We start from the raw sequence: 23,032 nt of genomic DNA, 5'->3' as shown, positions 1-23,032 counted from the left end.
TTTTTTTTTTTTTTCATTGAGCAGGTACATTATTGTTTAGTATAGTCTTAATACATGGGGGATGCTCCTCCATCCAATATATCATTGTCTAGCAAACCCAGCCAGTTCTTTGCTTCAAATGCTATCTTCTCTGTTGGTCCGTTTGTTCAAGGAAAGCCACAAGAGAAAAAAATATTCCTAATAGAAGAACCAACTACCAAGTAGTCTAACATCATTAAGGATGTGGCTAATGCTCAAATTTGTAGGTCCAACTGACTTTACTTCATCTACTGAACTTTTCACATTCTACCTCTACTCCATAAAGCCCCAAATCCACAAAGGCCATGTACACCCTTCAACAGGCTATCTAGACTGATTATTTCTCTAAGCTTCCATATATTCCACAGCAAGTTTACAGGTTGTTTGCACCAAATCCACTACTAACTTCAAAGTTTCATCTACATGCCTTTGGTTTCGATTTGACATAATAGCCAACCTCCACCGCAACTAATACAATCAACTGGATTGGTTAAAACAATATATCAAATACTGGGAATATAAAAATACAAAACTTGGTATTATGTATATGATACCGTTGAAAGATTTAAATATCATTGCAGGCTTCCTGAATTCCACCCATCACAAAAGCCACGGCTTACATCAAATTGGCCTTTGAAATCTTGATCTCCTTTATCCCTGGAACCTGGAAAATCAAATTTCTAGACTAATTGAAAATTTGTAAATATTTCCAACTATCATCAAACAATGAAATTATTATATCTTTTCAAGAACAAAAAGGAAAACAAAGACCAAACGTTCTATGTAGCAAATTTGAAACCTATCACCAAGAAAAAGAATTAAACCTATTGGAAATTCATTAATTGGTACCAATGCAAGTAATTAGTTCGCTAAAAGGCTCATATTAATAACCAAAAAATAAAAAAACCATCTGAAATATAAGATCAAAGTTAAATCAAGATGATTAAATACCAAAACTTCCTCCTGCTAAGGCGAAACATTTAGCCATAGCAACCTAAAACACCAAAAGTAGATCACCCATATGAACAATTGAAGTGGAGAGAAAGAGCAATATATAGAAAATAATAACAGAGTAAGTAGGTCTTCAATTGAAAGTGAATACTCAAAAACTAAACACAATAATTTTATGAAACATACTGTGCCTTTTCTATGACTTAATTTTGTCATGATATATCCCTCCTTAAAATAGACAATATTCAATGTTGTCCACCATTCAAATTTGACTAATTTGACTAATTTAAATTTCAAAGTGCTATATCCAACCAAGAACCATAAATAAAAATTAGAGGGAGAAAGGCCAGTTTAAGTGCAGAAAAAATAAAGTCCTCCAAAAAAATTCGAACTCATGTCAATAGCAAGCATAACCTCCCAAAATTTTGGGCTCTTTTTTTTTAGCAAAAAAAATATCCATTTTCAATGCACTTCTCAAATGATTGGCTCAATCTAAAATACAAATATAATGTACAATAATAAGCTTATAAATTGAGGACAGCTCCCACTGTTCAATTTGAAGATTCAACTTAAATCAATCAATTGGTAGGACAACCCAAGAAAAATCAAAGAATTAACACTACTTGTTTTATGACTTTGAGGAAAGAAAATATATTGATGAGTAGATAATGGTGACGATGAGAGAATAAAACTTTATAAGGAGAATAAAACTTTATAAGAAAAAAATAATATGAATAAATTACTTGTGTATGCTTTGAAGAAGAAAAATAGAATGAAATATATTAATAAAAATAATATATAAATTTTATTATTGATGCAACGATTTCTCTAATGTTAAAGTGAAAAAATAATATTCACTCTCACAACTCAAAACGTTTACTTAATATATTATATCATCCATACCATCCAGCCACCACTTTCATTCCGGGTGATCATCTCTAACCACCCTCTGAAATTTTGTGGTTGCCTATGTTTCTTGCCCAACACAAAATTCTGCACCCCACCATTAAACAAAACTTCACAACTTCGCAGATAATTCTTGTCACATTTAGAGATCTCAAACCAACCATTTTCATTGTAGAAACCAAAATACACACTCAATAGTTCCACCACTATAAACTATACAACAAACTGAGCTATAGCAAATCTTGGTAACACAAAATCTCATAAAGGATTTAAAAGTATATTCCAAGAGGAAAAAAACAACAAATTTTTAATACAAATAGTTAGAGTCTACCTTTTAATTTGGAGTATGTAAATGTTTTCTTAAAGAATATAATCATATGAAACTTGAAAGCAAGTTCAAAGAATAGGTGTAGTACATAAAAGCCAGTCATTCATTTAAGTTGGAGAAAAAAAATCCATTCTGGTTCAATTGAAAAGGCATTAAAAAAAATGACAATCATGTTTTTACATCACACAAAAAATGACATTGAGAAATAAGGCCAACAAATACATCTCACCCTGATTAAATCAACAACACAGCATCACATTCCCTACTTATCTTCCTCCTTACCACTCTCCATGTATTATGACTTCTAGAACAACAACAAAAAATCACTTACAAATTTTATCAAACAGCTTGTGTACGTGTAAGAAAAACAACACTTAATGAAAAGAGAGAATTTTAAAAAGAAAAGAGAGTACCATGTTGCAGCAACACCAGCATCAATATAACCAAGGCCTGTGCAAGCTCCTTTGTGCCTAAAAATTGAAAACATAACTCCAAATTAAAAGGTACTATGACACCTCATAAACAGGCAAGTTTGGTTATGAATTTAAAAGATTAAAAATCTATAATATGCCTTTTGATTTTGCATAATGATAAAGGTATTCGTTAAAGCTTGCTATTTGTTAAGTCTCTCTCAACCCTCTCTCTGAATCTTTGCCTCAAATTTATAATATCTAATACCATGCCCATCTTGCATAATCATATATAAATGAGTTATATAACTCTCAAACAACTATACTAACCAACCCCGACCTTCAAAAAAAATTCCAACAGAATCCAAAATAGTGGCAGCCCCAACATAACATTTCGTAGGCTATCATATAAGACAACCCAGAGATTATAATAATTTATAAAAAGGGAAAACCAATGTAAATGAAGACGACAATAACACTATATATCAAACCATAGCCTTTCGTAAATTGTTGTAGCTGAATTCTTTTAAACAGAGAACAAAAGGCATATTACAAATGAATCTGAGAACAAACACCTGAGCATTCCAAACTTGTTCAAGAAATACCACAAATGAATTGGCAAAGAAGAATCAAAGAACAAACACCTGAGCATTCTATCAAACACATGTTCAACAATCTCAAACAACTATACTAACCAACCCCAACCTTCAAAAAAAATTCCCACGGAATCCAAATAGTGGCAACCCCAACATAACATTCCATAGGTTATCATATAATAAGACCCAGAGGTTATAATAATTTATAAAAAGGGAAAACCAATGTAAATGAAGATGACAGTAACACTATATATAAAACCAAAACAAACCCAAAATTGAAATCAAATAGAAGAATCCCAGGAAACAAAAATCCAATAAAAATTGCATAACCAAAAAAAGGGAAAAAGAAAATCCAAACAAATGTAAAATGAAGATGAGAAAAACACTATATATCAACTAAAACAAACCCAGAAATAAAACCAAATAGAAGAATCCCAAGAAACCAAAAATCCAATAAAAATTGCATACAAAAAAAAAGGGAAAAAGAAAATCTAATTACAAAAATTTCATGATTCTTCTTTGCCATAGATTTGAAAAACAAAGGAAGAAGAAGAAAACGTAGAAATCTGCAAAGAAAAAAAAAAAAAAAACTTATATCCAAAGCAACCCACAACCATAAACCAACAAAAAGTCCATGAAAACAAAAACAAAAAAACTTAAATCCAGAGCAACCCAGAGCCACAAACTAACAAAATTCCATGAACAATTGAAGCGGATAGAACATGATAGGCTGGATTGAGTGACGATGGAGAGGCAAAGAGAAATCGATGCAGTGGCGGCGGTAGGATCTGAGTTTTGGGGTGCAAAAAAACATTTAAAACTCCATCATAAAACAATCAAAAATGAAACCCTAAATCATATATTAACAACCAAAATTATAGAACAAAATAAAAAATTTACCACTAATGTTTGCGGAGAGAATCTGGTTTGAAAAAAAAAAAAAAAAAAAAAAAAAAAAAAAACAAAGTATTAAGGATGAAACCCAGATTGTGCGAAGGGTGTTTGGTTCAGTTGAATCCACCATTAGATGAGAACGAAGAGACAGAGGAGGAATCGTCGAATGGTTAGGAAGGAAGAGACGTTGTGAGAAGAGAGAGTTATAGAAGGAAAATAGAGATGTTGTGGGTTAGACGTGAAGACTGAAGACTGAAGAGGGAGTTGTATACTTGTATTAGGGTTCTAAATTGATAATAATAAAACGTTAAAAAGAATTTTTTTTTTTTTTTAAGTGACGTAAAAGCTGAAGGAGGAGTTGTATTATTGTATATGGATAGGGAGTTAAATTGATAAATTCTAATATAATAAAACATTAAATAGAATTTAAAAAAGAAAAAGAAAAAGTGACTTGGAAAATTGTGGAGCTAGCAGAAGTTTCGGTTATATATATATATATATATATATAGATTAGACAAGAATAGAATTTCTATATTGTATTAAAAAAAAAATGACGCTTTTTATTTCACTTTGAAATCAAAATCTCACACCCCTCCTATCAAAAAAAAAAATTCTTACACCCCTAAACATGCACAACATCGGACAAACATAAATTATGATTTGTTTTTTCCTAATTAGATGTTTGTATGGTAATCAACAATTTAAGGAATGGCAAATCCTAGAAGAGACATGATTTTCATACGACTCTTTAACTAACTTTCACAATTTTTATAAATACCTTTTTCAGATCTTAAATTCTATGTTTTTTTAATGTATTTTTAACCATGAAAGTAATGACTAATGAAGTGTATAGTGCCCACATAAAAGAGTCAACCTTAGGTGGATGAAGTGACGTTTTTCAAACCACAGATAAAAAAAGTTAAAATGGCCAAAATTTGTCTTTATTTTTTATTATTTATTTTTTTTGAGAATCCAATCTATAATGTCATTATTAAATCAAGAAAGAGGTATATCTACCAATACAAAAGAGTTGATATCTGGTGGAACATACTCCATCCAGATGGTTGAATCAAAACTAAATATAGCCTTTTTTGCTAAAGCATCAGCTACAGAATTTCCATTCCTATAGTTATGAGAAAAACCATATCTTCTTAAGGAATTGACATAGAACATAGTGTCTTTTAAGAGATGACCATAAGCAGATTGAAACATATCACCTTTTTGAAAGGATTTGATGATAGTTTCCGAGTCTCCTTCCAAAATGGACTCATGGAGACCTACTTCGTTGACAAAAATGGTAGCACGCCTTGCTGCTAGTATCTCTAAACAGGTAACTGAAGGAGGTTGTGGGATTTTATCAGAGAGAGCCGCGATGATTTCGCCTGCATGGTTATGTATTACCACACCCAAGCCTCCCTTGTCTATGAACATGGCCCCATCAAAATTTGTTTTAAAACTATTGAAATCTGGAGGCTTCCACTTCGCTACATTTGCGTGAGACTGCTTCTTTGGGAGCTTGCTGACCGGTTGCTAATGGAGTGTCAGGTACCTTTTTGCTTCAAATGCTACTCGGTTTAGAGGGAGAGCTTCCTCATTCAGCCTGAGTTTGTTCCGCCTAGACCATAGGAACCAAGCAATGGTGATAAAGCATCCCATACCTGCCGAAGAGAGGCACAATTTCAGAGAGCATGGAGGACAGATTCGGATTGGGTTTTGCATTGTTGGCATGAGTTTTCTGCTATAATTTTTCAATGCATTGAATTTTCTTGCGTTGGCAGCGCATTTGAACAAGCTTTCCATGTGAAATGCTTGATTTTTCCAGGTACATCAGCTTTCCACAATTGCTTCCAAAAGTCATGAGTCTTGTCTGAGTTTGAGGTTGAAGCCACTTCTTTGTTTTCTTCTGCACACAGCCACTTATACCCCGTGCTTACTGAATAGGAACCATCTCTGCTCCTTGGCCAATATAGGATGTCAAGTTGATTGATAAGTACCAGTGGAATGGACTTTATTTGCTTTGCTTCAAAAGGCAAGAAATTATTGTCGATGGTGTGGGAGTTCCATCCATGTGTGTGTGGGTCAATTAAGGCCGAGACAGTTGCTGATCTAAGTGCAGGTGATGGGGGTTACCACTCGACCTTGTGACTCCCCAGGCAGCCAATTTGATCCATAAATCTTGATTTGAGAACCATCTCCAACTCTCCACTTAGCACCCATTAGGATGAGCTTTCTTGCATGTAAAATGCTTCTCCATACAAATGACCCAAATTTCACTTTTGCTTCAAACACACTACTATTAGGAAAAAATTTGGCTTTGAACACTTTATAGAAAAGTGAATTTATGTCATGCACTAGCCTCCACACTTGTTTGGCTAGCATAGCTTCATTGAACTTGCAAAGATCTTTGAACCCCATGCCTCCCTCCACCTTAGGCTTACATAAAGTCTCCTATTTTTTCCAATGTATTTTTCTCTGGTCACCCCTTTCCCCCCACCAAAATTCACGGATCACCACTTCAATGTCTCTACAAAGACCAACCGGTAAGCGAAAGCAATTCATTGCAAATGTGGGGATTGCTTGCACCACTACTTTAAGGAGGACTTCCTTGCTGGCTTGTGACAATAATTTTTCTTTCCACCCTTGGATTTTTCTCCACACCCTCTCCTTGATGAAATTCAGGCTGGCACTTATGTTTCTTCCCACCACTACTGGAAGGCCTAAATATTTTTCATATTCCTTAATCTCCAGGACTCCAAGAAAATTTTTTATGTCATTTTTTGTTGTCACAAGCACAACTTTGCTAAAGAAAAGAGTGGTTTGTTGATACGTTGCCCGGAAGCTTTCTCATATAGGTCTAAAATTCCTTGGATGGCTCTTATATCACTTATCTGGGCATGACAAAATAGCAGACTATCATTAGCAAAAAATAAGTGGGAGATTTTTGGACCATATCAGCAAAAGAAGTATCCCCTAATTTTGTCTTCATGCACAGCTTGTTGGATGAGAGAATTTAGACCTTCGGAGCAAATCAAAAAGAGATACGGTGACAAAGGGTCGCCTTGTCTGAGGCCTTTTGAAGGGACAATGTTCCCTTTTGGTTCGTCATTCACCAGGATGGAATAAGTGACCGTGCTGATGCATTCAGAAATCAGATTCACCCATCTTCCATTGAAGCCCATTTTTTCCATCAATTGTAAGAGGAAAGGCCACTCCACTCTATCAAAAGCCTTGCTTATATCAAGTTTGGGCACCATAGGGCCAATTTTTCCTAATTTCCTTGTTTTCATATGGTGAAGTGTCTCAAAAGCAACTGATATATTATCTGAAATCGCTTTGTTAGATTGGAAAGCACTTTGAGATTCAGATATAATATCAGGTAATATGACTTTTAAACGATTTGCTAAGACTTTTGAAATAGGCCGAATTTCAATTACATGTTCAGGACTTTTCACTTTTGGAATAAGAGTGAGATAAGTGTGGTTTATACCTGTTGGAATATGAGCTAAGTTGAGGCAAGAGAGCACGGCGGTAGCAACATCACTTCCAATATCCTTCCAATAGTGTTGGAAAAAAATTGGGGGCATCCCATGAGGACCTGGGGCTTTTAGCAGTGCCATTTGAGATAAAGCTAAGTCTACCTCTTCCCTTGTAAACTCTCATCCAAGGAGGGTGTTCATCTCTTCGGTAACACTCCGCTGGACTTGCTGCAATATTGAGTCAATTTCACAAGGATTTGACATAGTGAATAAGCCCGTGTAATATTCTACCAATAGGGCAGCAACTTTCTCATCCCTATAGCACATCTCCCCACTTGAATTTCGAAGACCAAGAATGTTATTACGGCGAAATCTATGAGAAGCTCGACTGTGGAAATAGCTAGTATTTTTATCCCCTGATTTTAACCAGTGAGATTGAGACCTTTGATGCCAAAGTTTTTCCTCCGCCACCAACAATCCATTTATATCGTGTTTCGGTTGTTGAACCTGGACAAAATTTTTATCCTGTGCCGCTACCCTATCTGCTTATTTCAGTTGCCTTTTCTTCTCCGCTATTTGTCTTGTGATATTGCCAAAATTTTGCTTACTTCAACGTTGCAAACTTGATTGACATTTGTTTTCTAGCAACATTTGTCATAGGAAAAGACCCAAAGTTTTGCCTCTAAGTCGTGTGGACTGTTTCATGACAACCTTCATCATCCAGCCAAACCTGTTCAAATCTCCAAGGGCGTTGCTTGCTGCTTGGGATGCCCATGGGGTGAATTATGATGGGTTTGTGATCTGAGGTACCATACTCAAGAGTAAGCACCTTTGATGCCGAAAATAGGTTCAACCAATCTTGTGTAACTACTGCCCTGTCAAGCCGTTCCCAAATTGTATTGCCATTCTGATAGTGCTTGTACCAAGTGTACTTATTTCCCATGTATCCCATGTCAGTGAATCCACACTCGTCAAGAATGTCTCTAAAGTCCTGCATTTGCCCATTTGGTCGAGGTCTGCCACCTAATTTTTCATGAGATTTTAGAATCTCATTAAAGTCACCAGCACATATCCAAGGAAGGGATGATTTTTGATGAAGCCATCGCAATTTATTCCATGACTCCTATGGTTTTACATCTCCGGGAAGTCGTAAAAACCTGTAAACCTCTAGCTATTTTCCCTTCCTTTGTTTATGATGACATCAATGTAGTTCAGAGAGGAATTTTCCACCGATAATTCGACATCTTTTTTCCAGAACAAAGCAAGTCCCCCGCCTCTCGTAACTCGGGAAACTCCAAAAGTATCTCTAAATTTATTACGTAATTCAAGTAGCCTAGCTTCATCCAGCCATGTTTCGGCTAAGAACACAATTGTGGGATCTTGTGCTTGGACTATGTCACCGAGCTCCTGAATTGTTTGTGGGTTTCCAAGCCCATGACAATTCCAACAAAGTAGACCCATTGTTCATGGCGGGGCTAGGATGCAACCACCGCCAATCCAAATTCAGATTCATGGGAAAGCACTCTTTTTTTTGTTTGGTTGATCTAGATCATCTTTTGTTATGAAGGAGCGTTTGTGTGGGAGAGTATTTGGTTGAGGTAGGTTTTTTTCTTGTGGTGGTCGTGGGATTCTTTTCTAGGTTTTTGGGACGTTACTAGGGGTACACGGGTTGGCATCAGGGTTAGGGAAGGAGGCGTGGTGGGTCACGTGATCACTAGAGTTCAATGGTTGACTAGAGTCCACGTTTTACTCTACTACTGTTGCCCTAGTATCTGCGGCAATTACTCCATGATTATTGCATTTATGGCTATCAAACATCATTAACTCCTGATCAATTTCAAGCAACATATCAGTAAATGATTTTCCCAATCCATTTGTAACGTTATTCCCCCTTAATGTAGAAACGTTTTGGGTGTCATTAATGCTGATATGAGGTGTCGTTTGTGTTGTGGTAGAATTTTGAGTTACCAAAGTAGGGTCTGTCGGAGTTTTTTTTGCTTTCAGGCCTCTCTCTTTTTTTAGGGCTTCATAGTATCTAGGAGCTTTTATCACTGTCTTCCAAGGCATGACAAAAGGGGAAGCTCAAATCCATGGCCCATATTCCCTATCTTCAGGAGACAAGGAGCCATTGCTTTCAATCCATCTGTTACAGTCTTTATCAACATGGTCCAAGCAGCCACACCAATAACAGAGGATTGGTAATCTTTCATATTTGAAGTTAACCCAGCCTGTTACACCATTCTCTAGAGATATTTTCCTCCTGCGGCATAGAGGGATAGTGACGTCCACCATAGTTTTTACTCGAAAGTAATGACCTCCATCCATCTCAGAGAGTTTTGTTTCCTTACACACTTCACCCACTGTAGTGTAGAGCTCCTCGACAACTCCCCTGTTTAAGAAGGGTAATGGGATATCATGTACCTGAACCCACATTGGAACTTTGTTGAAGTTAAGTTCTGTAAAGTTGTGATTTACAAATATGTATTTTGCTGGCTTTTATTCCGTGTCAAATTTGATTGTAAGTTTATTCAATCTTTTGTACCCTGTATTTATTGTGGGATTTGATTGTAAGGTTTGTGTGATAGAGAGAGAATGTGTGAAGACTCAAGCAATTGAAGCCAGAAGATTTCTCACGGGTAGCTCGCGACTAAGTATCTTGCGAAGTGAAGTATGTGTCTTGCACATGACTGGAATGCGAATAGTCAATACAGATGAAGACAGTTGTGTTTCGCAAGTAGCTCGCGGGTAAGGCCTAACCGCGAGACACCTGCAAAACATTTTGTTCTGCCAGACTGTACTATCTGATACACACTTTCTGTATCCACACTATTTATACCCTCATTACCCACAAATGTTAAAGAGTGCTTTTGAGAGAAAACCCTAGCCAATTACCTTGAGAGTTAGAGATTATCATACCCATATATCTCTACACATAAGCTTGTGGATTTCTTCAACTCCTACCTTTCCATTTCCATACCATTGAAAGGTTGATAGCCCAAACACTTACCACACCCTTTCAGAGTGTCAAGTGAGGTTTTGGTGTTGCTGGGAAGTATTGGAAGAAGCCAAGGATGGCAGATGCAACATAGAGCTTGTTGCGGGATCCGGAGAGCTAGACAAGACACAATTCCGAGAAGCCTTGTTGGAGTAGGAGCTTGGAGGGCTTAGGTACAACGGGTAGATTAGGCTTAGAGGGTATCTTACTAACCCATGTATCCCAACTGATTGTCTAGTGGATCGATTATCGCTTGGAGGGCGGCGGAGAGGTTTTTCGCCGAGTTCTTCGGTTTCCTCTTCTATAACACATCGGAGTGTTATCTGTGTTTGCATTCTTCTTCCCTACTCTTTTACATTTCTTTTTACTACTATGTTTATATGAATATGTGTTTGAGTAGCTTGTTTGTTTATCCGCTCGCATTTACACTATTCTACACTTAGAATTAAATTAGTGTAAAATCTATCGAGTCGTAACTTTGATTTGGGGGTCTAAACAGTTCTTGTGTTCTAACACATTTTCGAGCTTTCAAGTTCACTAATTGGGGTTGCATTGTGATAGCGACATAGAACGACCAAGTGCTTATCAAAGCTCCAAGGTTGGAGTGATAATATCTTTTTTGCCTCTTCTTTATTGTCAAAAACAAAGAGGAGGATATGGCTTCCTACTATACGAACCTCAAAGCCATTTTTGGAGCGCCACAATGGGTTAAAGTTCCGAATGACTGCTTCTGTATTGAGTGCCCGCTTTGTGAAAAATTTTGCAGCCAAAATTGTTTCACCAGTAGATCTGTCTTTTGTCAATTTAAGTGTACCATCCTTTCTTTCATTCAGGGACAGGTTACTCCAATGTTTCGTTATCCCTTCCATAGGTTGAAGACACTCGTGTTTCCCAAAATCCCAAAGAAAAAACCCAATAAAACCCTACGATAAACTGTGTTTATCTAGGGACAAACAGCCTTACTTGAAGGGACAATAGGTTCTACAATGAAAGAGAAGCTTTGGAGATTCCAAAACTTTTCTTACTAGAAAGAAACTTTTATTTCTTTATACTCTAGATTATAAAGGGAAGGTTTTTATTTTATTTTATTTTTTTAATTGAGTTTAAATTCTATCATATATTTAGAGCCCCACTAGAATCTTACTATAGTTGGAAAATATTGCATAAAATAATTTACTCTTATGATTCTATAAACAATAACAACAGACAAAACAAAAATTTTTAATGCATAAAATAATTAAGAATAATTAAATACTATTTATAGACCATACGATTATAGAATGATTAATGCAAAACTAATCCATGCTAGTTTTTGATAACATCTCTTTAAGACAACTTTTGTCCCACACTATTTCCTTAGTGGTGTTTGAGACTCATGAATATTTGCCTCCCAAGATGCAATGATCAACAACACACAGAAAAAACACTACAATTTCCATGCACAACGCTCAAAATTGTGTCTCTCTCTTTCTCTTTGATGACCATGCATGAAGGCAGAAATTTGACTAAAAAATGAAATGAGGGATTTTTTTTTATAGACACACTTGCACCAATTCATAAAATGTGCAACAGTGAACAAACATATTGTTTCATTGCATTCAGATAGCAAGAATAAGCATACACAAATTTTTTTTTTTAGTTAATACTGGATGGAGTGGACCTAGCCCACACACATTCACATGCACTTGCATGTCAACCTAACCCGGCTCGCCTTGACTTAGAGCACTCACAACAGTGGTGCTAAATAACTATATTGCTATTTTTTAGCATCATTGATCACAAAAGTAGAGCTACAACAGTGGAGCTATAGCCAAATTTTTTTGCTTCTCAGTTACAGTGCACATCTAAATATAGATGTGCACTGTAGCTTAATGGTAAAAAAAAAAAAAAAAATTATTTTATTTTGTGTTCACACTATGGTTAGAATATTTTAATTTTTTTTTTCTTTCTCCTCCTTCCCCATTTCTACCCGTTGCTCCTCTCTCCCCTTAGTTGGTCCTCACACTCTTCATTTCTTCCCATTGCAAGCTTCAATTCCTCCACTCATCGCCGACCCAAGCCCCTGCCTAGCGCCGACAACGCTGATTGATCTTTTTGTTCTCCGCCCTTATCTCTCTGCTATCTCATTTTTCCTCTACTCTGTCTCTCAATCTTTCTCCATCTCAAATACCAAGACCCATGATCGCTAGTGCTGGGTTTTGATTTTGTCGCCGTGATTAACAAAACAGCGTTGTCACCGTGACTGGGTTTTATGTTGATGGGTTCTATTTTTATTTTGATGAATGGGTTTTGATTTTGTTGATAGTTGATGAATGGGGTTTGTTGATGGTTGATGAATGGTGGCTGGGTTTCTCTGGTTTTGTGGTGGCTTTTGGCTAATTTGATGGTTGATGATGGGTTCTATTTTTATTTTGATGAATGGGTTTTGATTTTGTTGATGGTTGATGAATGGGGTTTGTTGATGATTGATGAATGGTGGCTGAGTTTCTCTTGTTGATGAATGGTGGTGGTGGTGGTGGTGGTGGGTGTGGTTATGGCTGTGGCTGATGGTAGAGGTGGTTGTGGTTGGTGCTGTGGATGTTTTTTGGGAGTGGGATATATTATTTTATTGTAGGGGATATATTATTTTATTGTGATGTTTATATTATTTTATTGTGTTGAAAACTAAAATAGATTCACTGTTGCATGTGTGTAGGTAAAATAGATAAAGTAACTTTTGGTAGAGCTAAAAAATTAAATTTTTAGCTCCACTGCTGTGGATGCTCTTAATAAGAGCAACACGCACATACATGGGTGGAAGAACCATTGGCTAGGTCATTTTCCTTCCACTAAGTGTGAGTTTGGATAGCGGCAGGAGTGGTGTTTTGCGCGTTTGCCTTTTTTTGGTTGGGTCCCGTGCACTATTCATGGGACCCACAAATACGAAATTCAGCAAATTTTTCTTTAAAATTGGATCCCACGTTACTATTCACATATTTAAAAATTATTTTGCTACAATATTTACAGCAATAAGTTTTCAGTTTTCAGCAATAAGCGATATTCAACTAGACCCTAAAGTAGAGTGTCCAGCCCAAAAACCAACTTATAAATCCATCCAAAGTTATTTCCTACGTGAGACATAAGAATTTTGCCACTTTAAATTATGGGACAATTGATCACATGACGTTAATATCCTCACAAAAAAGAACACATTCCAACTTGAACTTGCCTAAAAGGATTTGTGGACTCCATTTTAATTTAGGCTTAAAAATAACCACTTAAACACTTGCTAAACTTTAACAACTACATGATATTTCTTTAAATGGTAAAATAGAAAGCTTTATAAATTTCATATTTAGGAAGAAGAAAATTACATGTTACCCCCTAAACTATATCCCTTTTAAACTTATCCCCCTAAACTATGATAATACACACTTATCTCCTTAAACTACTACTCATGTAACACTTTCTACCTTATCCCATGGGTAATAATTTAGAGAAGTAAATGTATATTCTCATAATTTAGGAGGATAAGTGTAAAAAGAATATATTTTAAGGGGGTAAAGTGCGCATTTTTATAATTTAGAGGTAAGTGTAAAAGGATATATTTAGGGGGTAAAGCGTAATTTCCATTAAAAAAAATTGAAGAACAAAAAGAAATCATATTTTGTTAAAACTTTTTTTTGTGCATTACATGGGTTACCTATTAGCTTCTACATATATATCTGTTTTGTATTAGATTGAGTAGCAGCGTTGATGAACTTTTGAGTCTTTACATGAAATAATCGCGAACAAATGAGCGTAGCAATTATAATTTTTTTTATATAATAATAACGACCATCGCAATTATAATTAGTATAACTCTTCTAGTAAAAAGATTACTACCCTAGCTCTCCCCAAATTTCAAGGTCTAGTTTATACGCATGCGACATAACAAATAGGATAGAAGCAACTGCTAAATATTCTGAACATTGATTGATGATTCTATTTTAGTTAAATGAATTATGACCATGAGTCCATTATTTCCTATTCCTAGAAACTAAATTTGTTAAAACAATTGAAGGGAAGATGTCAATGTAGGAAATTTCTGTCTGAGTTATTAGAAAAAGAAAATGGGAAGGAAGAGAGGGGGAGAGGACTTGTTAATATACGGTTGTGATAGGTGATCACGTCATAATATATTGCATCTTTACATATGCAATAGCCCCACTTAGTGAATTGTGTTGCTTCAAAAATGTGTTGTTTTGGTAGAGAGAATTGGTTTTTGGGTAATGTTATAATTCTTGGATAATATGTGTGCGTTTGGATTGCGTTGGGGATGAAAATTTTTTGCGTTTTTCTGAAAAAATGGTGGGTCCCACAGTACTGTTCATGCACTTTTTGGTACTATTCATGGGCCCCACTGTACTATTTTAACTATTTTTTACCTTTATCTACAGTACTTTTAGTAATAAGTTTTCAGTTTTAATAAAATAAGAGGTATTAAAAATCACCCTATATATCTGTTTATTAACCTATAAGTCTATTACTAGGTGTGGGGGAAAAAAGGGTGTGAATAATGGCTAGGGATGTGCATGGGTCGGGTTGGGTCGGGTTAAGGAGATTTTTTGACCCAACCCACCATGGTGGGTTAAAAAAAATTCAACTCAATCCAACCCATCACATAAGTCCAACTCAACCCAACCCAACTCACATGGGTCGGGTTGAACCCATGGGTTGGAATTTTATTTATTTATTTCTATTACTATTAAATTGAGCAGATATCACACTTGCCACCTGAGTTTATAAACAAAATATAAGGAGAGGGCCAGACAAAGACAAACCTACAAAGCAAGATAGAGAGAAAAGGACACAGCAAGTCGGCAAGAGAAAATATTGTAGAGTAAGAAATAGACCTGTAAGTTGAGACAAAGCAAAAACGTTTAAAAATTAGCCAAAAGAAAACTAAGAAATCAATAAAGTAAAAGCTAAACATTGATCAACCACGACAAGAGAGATAAGCAAATAGAGTGAGAGTGAGGAGAGAGAGAAGCCAGAAAAAGAGAAATAGAGAAAGAGAAAGAAACCCAAGTACCTGCACCTAACATCGGAAGAGAGGACCACTAGAGTAAGAAAGAGGCCTATGGTTGAGACAACGCAAAATCATTTAAAAATCAGTAAAAAGAAAATTAAGAAATCAACAAAGCAAAAAATAAATATTGATCCACCACAGTAAAAGAGATAAACAAATAGAGTGAGTGAGAGAGAGAAAATATTGAGAAACTTTACCTAACACCAGAAGAGAGAGCTACCACCGGAAAGATAGAACCACCGCCGAGAAGGTGATGATAGTTGATGGACAGTAGTGGCTCAATAGAGGGAGAGAGGGTTAGGGTTCAAAAGAGAATGAAGTAGGAGAGGGGAGAGGGGAGTGGGAGGTGGTACATTAAGAGAAAAGGTTCTAGGGTTTGTGTGAACTAATTGGTTTTTATATAGGATAGAAAGAGCTAGTTATTTTTTAAAAAATTATTAATTATATAATATATTTAAATATATGGGTGGGTTAGATCGGGTTTGGCGAGTTTGGAATTTTATGACCTGAACCCAACCAGACCTACTATTGAAAGAAAAATCTGTAACCCAACCCAACCCACCAAACCCTAAAAACTGACCCAAACTGACCCAACCCAGCAAGTTGGTTTGGATCGGGTTGGTTTTGGCGGGTTGGCTGCACACCCCTAATAATAGCTTATAAATACAGGAACTCTGATTTGAATTTGAACACAATAAAACCTCTTTATAGGCACAAGGCTTAACTTCTATGATCACCACTCGGATGAGACTGCCATCCAAAAGAGAGTAATAGGATTTAGATGTCTAAGGACAATTTTCTCTCTTAAAACAAGCAATAGATTTTATTAAAGTTATTGAGCGATTTGAATGAGAGAGAAAAGAAAATCGAAGGAAATATTTTACGTAGTTTGGCCAAATGGTCTATGTCCATAGGGAAAGTTTTTGATGACTACATCTTTCCTATTTGACTTCTTTTACTTTTTACAATGAATCCACTATAGAGTTTATTAATAATGCTACCACACATTTTTACAAACACTACTATCATATATTGTAGATTGTGAGTGGTGAAGAAAAAATGGTGGGTCCATATGATTATGACAAACAACCAATCATAATTTGTATAGTAGAGTTTGTGTGGTACAAGCATAGACTAACCTTAGGCTTAGGCTTAGTTTGTTTATTTTAATAATACACGGGCGTGCAGTAGGTTTGCGCCATAAAAAATGGTTTTTTTTTTTTGGTAAGTGTTTGGGTTGCTATGTTTGAGCCAAAATAAAAGTGGGATCCACACATCCTTTGAGGTGGGTTTGAGTTGGAATGTGTACTCCTCCATGAAGAGATTAATGTCATGAGGTCACTTGCCCCAACTGTTAAGAAGTAAATGAAAATTTGGTTCCTAAACTGCCTATTTGAACACAATTTAAATGGTAAATACCTGAAAGTTGAAACCCATGTAGCAAAGGAAAGAGAGAATTTGTGGCTTTATATGCCAATGTGTTGGACAGTGGATTAGTCCTTAGGAGATAGACGTCTAAGAAACTCAAAGCTCCAGCATGAGGGGCAAAATATGTCTTAACTCTTAAGACATAGTGTCAAACATTAGTCTTGATTATAGTTTAATCATTCAACATTCATTTTGTCTGTAAGTTTTATTTGTTAAATTTTAAGGATGGCATATAGGTGTAATCCTTTTTTTTTTTTAAATTATTTTTATTAGAATGGTGCATGCGACCATATTTGTAATTTTTTCTACCATAATGAGTAGTTAATGTTATTTGTGATTGTATTGGCCCGGGTGGGGGGTTAGGTTGGCGTGAGCGTGAGGTGTGAGCAGGGTCTTGTTTTTGATGAGCAGTGTCTTGTTTGTCCAATATTAACTATTATTTTGTATTATGTCTCTGTTTACTTTGTGTATCCAGAACATAATGTAACAGTGTGTCTATTCGCCCTTACACTAGTTAGAATTAGTGCAAATTTGTCGGAGAAAATGGGCAAATGCCCATTTCAAAAAAAAAATCCAGCATTTTGCCCCATTTTCCAAATTAATTAAGGAAATACCCTTCTTTTGAAACTCGATTTTCTCAAAATCAAGTTATAAAAAAAAAAAAATCTGGAGCCCTATAGTGGCGTTTTAAGGAGTCTATAGTGACGATTTAAAGATCTATAGTGGCGTTTTTTAACTCGATCTCCATAAAGTCGAGTTACATGCAATTTTTTTTTCTTTTTTTTTACCTATAACTCGATTTCATAGAAATCGAGTTACAAAACACCACTATAGGTCCTTAAAACGTCACTATAGGCTCCTTAAAAACGCCATTATAGGGTTTAACTCAATTTTGAGAAAATTGAGTTTCAAAAGAGGGGCATTTCCCTAATTAGTTTGGGAAAGAGGGCAAAATGCTGGATTGTTTTTTTAAAAAGGGCAAAGGCCAATTTTTTCCCAAATTTGTCTATAAATTGGAAGTCACTCATTTCATGCAGTCAAGTTTTGCACTCATTTTCAAGTATAATAGTCTCAATTGAGAGAGAGAGTTTTATTCGCTATAAGCGGAGAATAATGTGTTTCTTTTGTGTTTTTGTTGATCATTGTATCCTAAGAGATAGAAGTCCAAGATACTGAAAGCACAATATCAAGGGTGAAATTTGTTTCAAGGACATATTGTCAAATACTTTACCAGATTTGTAATTATAATTATACATTCGTTTGGTCCATATGTTTAGATTCATTTATTCACATCAAATCAATTTATTGTTCTTGTTTTAAAAATCACAAAAGTAAAATTATTTTATATATTATATTTAAAATCTAATATTTCTAACAATTTTAACTTAGATATTTTAAAGGGTCGCATGTAGATGTAAAATCTTTATTTATTTATAAGGCGCATGCATATATATATATATATATATAGATTGTGTGTGGGGATGAGGATCAAAGGTAGTTAATGGAGGCAGCAAGAGTAGGTCCGAGGAGAGGAACTATGCGGAGAGGACTTGTTTAACTAGTAAGGAGTTCCAGATGATGCTGTTGATGACGATGCCATGGGTTCCTACTTGACCTCGGGAAGGCCGAGAATCTGGAATGAAGGAAACATGGTGCAATCCCCTAGGAGACAAAGGTAACTAGGTTCTGAACAAGGAAGAGAAGAAAAAGGAAGGACAAGGTAGCTATCCTCTCTGCATTAAATATATTGCAACCACTTACTTGGTCGCATTAATGGGGAAGTGACTATGAATAGTGGCCACACAGCTGAAAACTTCAGTGTATAGGCTTGCTAGTGAGGCCTTGATGGGACAAGTATCAAGAAAGTGAAATCCTAACCCTCCAAATGTAGAGTCCAAATGCATTCTGGCTAACTATATAAAGCCAAGAAACATCTGAATCAAAAAGAGGACGGAGAAAAGGAAACAAGAGAGAAAGAGAGAGTGGAAAGAGAGGTGAACTGACCAACTGTAAAACCCCTCCTCAGACTAACCCAAGGATAAACACTTAATCAATATAGGGCTTTTCTTTCTTTCTTCAGTTTGAAATCCACATACTATAAACTGATCCGTTCATTACTTACTGTGTTGGAGTCGGGTACTAAAAATGGCGATCTTGCTTTCCACCTCTAGAAATATGTTGTATGTGCAAAAATAACACATCAGCATCCACGTGTTTCTTTTTAGCTGTCCATTTTTGCCCGTCACAGATTGTATGATTAAATTTGGGGAGAGTTCATGATAAGGTGATTTTATAATTTTTCTACCATAAGGACTAACGAGTAGCTACCTTTATTTTTGATTATATTGATCCAAGTCGGGTTTGTTGGGAATGAGCGCGGGTGTGGGTTCTTGTGACTGTGAGTAGGGCCTCGTCTGTTTAGTATTAATTATCTTTTAATTTTGTGTATGTTGCGCAACCAAAACATAACGTAACACCTTCTCAAAAAAAAAAAAAGAAGTAACAATGTGTCTATTCTCTATTGCACTTGTTTTAAACTGGTGCAATTTTGTCTGTGAATAAGAAGTCCCTCGTTTCATTCAGCAAGTTTTGCATTCTCATTTTTATGTATAAGAGTCTCTAGAGAGGGAGAGGGACGGTTTCATTCTCTGTGCACGAGGATTTATGTATTTCTTTTGTGTTGTTGATTATTGTATTCTAAGGGATAGACATCCAATATACTCAAAGCACCACTATTTGGAGCAAAATTTGTCTTAAGGATATATTGTCAAATACTTGCCTAGATCAAATTTGCATTAATCATTCTACATTTGCCTCGTCCATGAGTGTTATATTTTTTAGTTTTATTTATTTACACTAAATCAATTTAGGCAAAAATACTATTTTGGTTTCTATTTTTTTTGGTTCACTATTAATTTGGTCTCTACATTTTGGTAGTAGTCATTTTAGTCCCTAATATCATATTTGAAGCTTGCAAGTTCAAAATAGCAAGGACTAAATTAACTACTATCAAAATATAAAGACCAAACTAATAGTGACCCCAATATAAAGACCAGAATGGTATTTTCACCATAAATTTATTCTTTTTATTTACAACATCATAAAAGTAAATTATTTTATGTATTATACCTAACAGTTTGAATCTTTTAGGCCATTATATTTGTAACATATTTAAGTTATATATTTGTTTTTTTTTTTTTTTTTTTTTTTTTTTTTTTTTTTGAGAAGAACTTATATATTTGTTTTAAGGGTAGCATGTAGATGTTAGATTTTTTATTATTTTTTATATGGCGCATGCATGTATCTAGACCATTTGATTAAATTTGGGAAGAGCTCATGGTAAGGTGATTTTATATAATATTAGTAATTTTTCTACTATAAAGTATAAAGAGTAGTTAATGTTATTTGTGATTGTATTGGTTTACTTTTACATTATGTTAAGTTGAGATGTAATCTCATCAAAAAAAAGTTGAGATGTAAAGTTCCCCGGCCAGCCCCCAACGGCCCAATAAAAAGTTGTGCCCCCATCAACATCTTCACAAGACAATAACTATTTTAATAAATTTAATTTCTAACACTGGGAAATAGTGGATTAATTTAAAGAAAACAGAAAGTGTGGGGTCAAAGAATTTGACAACCCCGGCCCACTTTATAATGAGCCCAAGACCCATGCTGAGGAGGGAGAAATGGCCGAGGACGGACAAAGAAAGCCCAAATAGCCTAGAAACGTTGCTGAGGATGATCCTGCTCTCGGCATCCCAAACCCCAAGAGGAAAGAACAGCACGTCGGCAAAGGCAGCCTCCTAGAGCGCCCCCAAGAGAAGGACAAGTACAGTAGGATACCTATGGACGTATGGTGTAGGAACAATTCAAGGGGAAACTGTCACCTCCGCATTGAATGCACCCAACTAACGTTCTGGCCGCATTAATGAGGAAATAACCCTTGAACAGTGCGGTCTTGGTTGCCGCAACTCACAGAGGGTTTGGGAAGGTGGCTGATAGGACGAGCACTCAAGTAATGACCTGCATGATCAGTAGGTGGAGGGCCAAGATCGATTGGAAAGAAGTATATAATGTGAGAGATCCTCCAAGAATGAGGGATCAGAAAAAAGGGAGTAGGAGGAGAGAAAAAGGAGAAGATGGTAGCAATTTGCATGATCTTGGAAACCTCTGTAACCTAGTACTGAAGGAAGAAGAAGAAGAAGAACACTAAGTTCCTCGGACGAAGCGCTCAAGGACAAAATTTCATACTTTAACCCATATCCTTGTTACTCAGTTCATATATAATCGTGTTTAGTTGTTGTAGCCTAGACTAAGACCTAGTTCTTAAACCCATTCTCTACAAATTTATTGTATTGGGCTAGTTGGGATTGAGACCATTCATCCAACAGTAGAAGTGCTCGAACCCAGTCCCTACAATTGGCGCCGTCTGTGGGAAGAATTTATGTGTTAGTAAGGGCAACAATTAGGCATGGTAGGATTAGGCCCTTATCAAGCAGGCTCCTATCAGCCCGAACCAGCCAAATTCCAACAATAGGGTAACTTTCCTAACCCCAAACGTGATTGAAATGAAGAGAATGGAAGATGACAAAATAACAACTGGGCCCCACAACTAGAAGAAGTTAGGAGCCATATGTCTTAAAAACAAAACGATAAGCGGGCCATGCAGTGAGAGATAGACAATTTGAAGAGAAAACTGCACCATGCACAGCAAAGGTGATCTTGTTCTAGGCTTGACATGCCCTTCGATGATGAAAGTGACGATGACTATAGACAAAGATCGAGGACTCCCCTAAGTGAGACATTTTCTCATGAAGAAGAGCACTACTAGAGGCGTAGGCACAGAAGCCCATCTCCTAGGGGCTTGGGAAATGATGCCATGAGTAGGGCATTGGATCAACTCTCCAAGTCGCCTTTCACGCATCATATAGAAGGGGCCATACTTCCTCAACGGTTCCAGCAGCCAACCTTCGCCATTTATAACGGTAAAATAGACCTTGTGGAGTATGTGAGCCAGTTCAACCAAAGGATGACCGTCCATTCTAAAAACGAGGCGCTAATATGCAAGGTTTTCCCATCTAGCTTGGGACTAGTGGCGATGAGGTGGTTTAATGGCCTAAAGATGAATTCCATAGATTCGTATAGGCAGCTGACCCAAGCTTTTGGCTCTTGCTTCATTACAAACAGCAGAGCTCCTTGGCCTTTGAGTGCTTTGTTGTCGCTATTCATGCATGATGGAGAAACCTTAAAGGCCTATTCGGATAGATATTAGGAGACGTACAATAAAATGGAAGATAATTTTGACAATGTCGCCATTATCACCTTCAAAAATAGTCTCCTAGCCGATCACGGCTTAAGGAAGTCTCTGACCGGCAAGCCCTCCACCAGTATGCGCCAACTGATGGATCAGATCGATAAGTATAAATGGGTGGAGGAAGACCAGTTGCAGGGTAGAGGAAAAGAGAAGGTTATCCTTCAGGAGAGGAGGGATTTCAGGTCGGATCGGTATAACAACAACCGCCCGAGGAGAGATTTCATAGGGCAACCCGGGACAACTAACACACAGATTGTCAATACTGTATTCCAAGAACCAGTACATCAGGTGTTGGAGAAAATCAAGAACGAGCCATACTTTAGGTGGCCGAATAAGATGGCGGGAGAGTCCTCGAGGTGCGATCAGAACTTTTATTGCCAATACCACCAGGACCACTAACATACCATGGAGAACTGCAGGAATCTCTGGAACTACCTGGACCAGCTAGTTTGGGAAGGAAAGCTAAAGCACCTTCTACACCATTCCAGTGGTCATCAGGGCCAGGCCCATCAAGAAGCCAGGGGGGATGTTGCCCTAAGGCCACCCGTAGGGACGATCAACGTAATCATGGCCGCACCAGGAAGAACAGGCACGCACCCTTCACGATTGTTATCGATGGCTTAACTGCCTACTGAGGAGTCCCAACCAAGGCCGAAGAGGGCCAGA

The 23,032-nt window shown here is 36.6% G+C and overlaps 2 protein-coding genes across 2 annotated transcripts; both read right to left on the bottom strand.

The window, feature by feature from the left end:
- Positions 1 to 5,099: 5,099 nt before the first annotated feature.
- On the bottom strand, positions 5,100 to 5,534 carry LOC126695980 (uncharacterized). The gene has a single exon (XM_050392770.1). It carries the CDS (start codon positions 5,532 to 5,534, stop codon positions 5,100 to 5,102), a length of 435 nt encoding a protein of 144 aa, XP_050248727.1.
- A 2,225-nt stretch (positions 5,535 to 7,759) lies between these two features.
- On the bottom strand, positions 7,760 to 9,040 carry LOC126695979 (uncharacterized). Its single transcript, XM_050392768.1, has 3 exons — positions 8,899 to 9,040; positions 8,310 to 8,602; positions 7,760 to 8,086 (listed from the first exon to the last, which is right to left on the bottom strand). The coding sequence occupies exons 1-3, from the start codon at positions 9,038 to 9,040 to the stop codon at positions 7,760 to 7,762; spliced, it is 762 nt and encodes a 253-aa protein (XP_050248725.1).
- Positions 9,041 to 23,032: the final 13,992 nt, after the last annotated feature.

Source organism: Quercus robur, chromosome 8 (assembly GCF_932294415.1).
Source record: "Quercus robur chromosome 8, dhQueRobu3.1, whole genome shotgun sequence".
NCBI lineage: Eukaryota > Viridiplantae > Streptophyta > Magnoliopsida > Fagales > Fagaceae > Quercus > Quercus robur.
The sequence above is the reverse complement of the archived record's forward strand: the minus strand, read 5'-3'. Positions and strand labels throughout refer to the sequence as shown.

Coding starts and splice junctions, on each gene's coding strand:
- LOC126695980 (XM_050392770.1), bottom strand. CDS start 5,534: ATGTTCATAGACAAGGGAGGCTTGGGTGTGGTAATACATAACCATGCA.
- LOC126695979 (XM_050392768.1), bottom strand. CDS start 9,040: ATGGGTCTACTTTGTTGGAATTGTCATGGGCTTGGAAACCCACAAACA. Junction 8,603..8,898: donor AGCTAGGCTACTTGAATTAC/GTAATAAATTTA, acceptor ATGAAAAATTAG/GTGGCAGACCTCGACCAAAT. Junction 8,087..8,309: donor GCCCTTGGAGATTTGAACAG/GTTTGGCTGGAT, acceptor AATTTTGTCCAG/GTTCAACAACCGAAACACGA.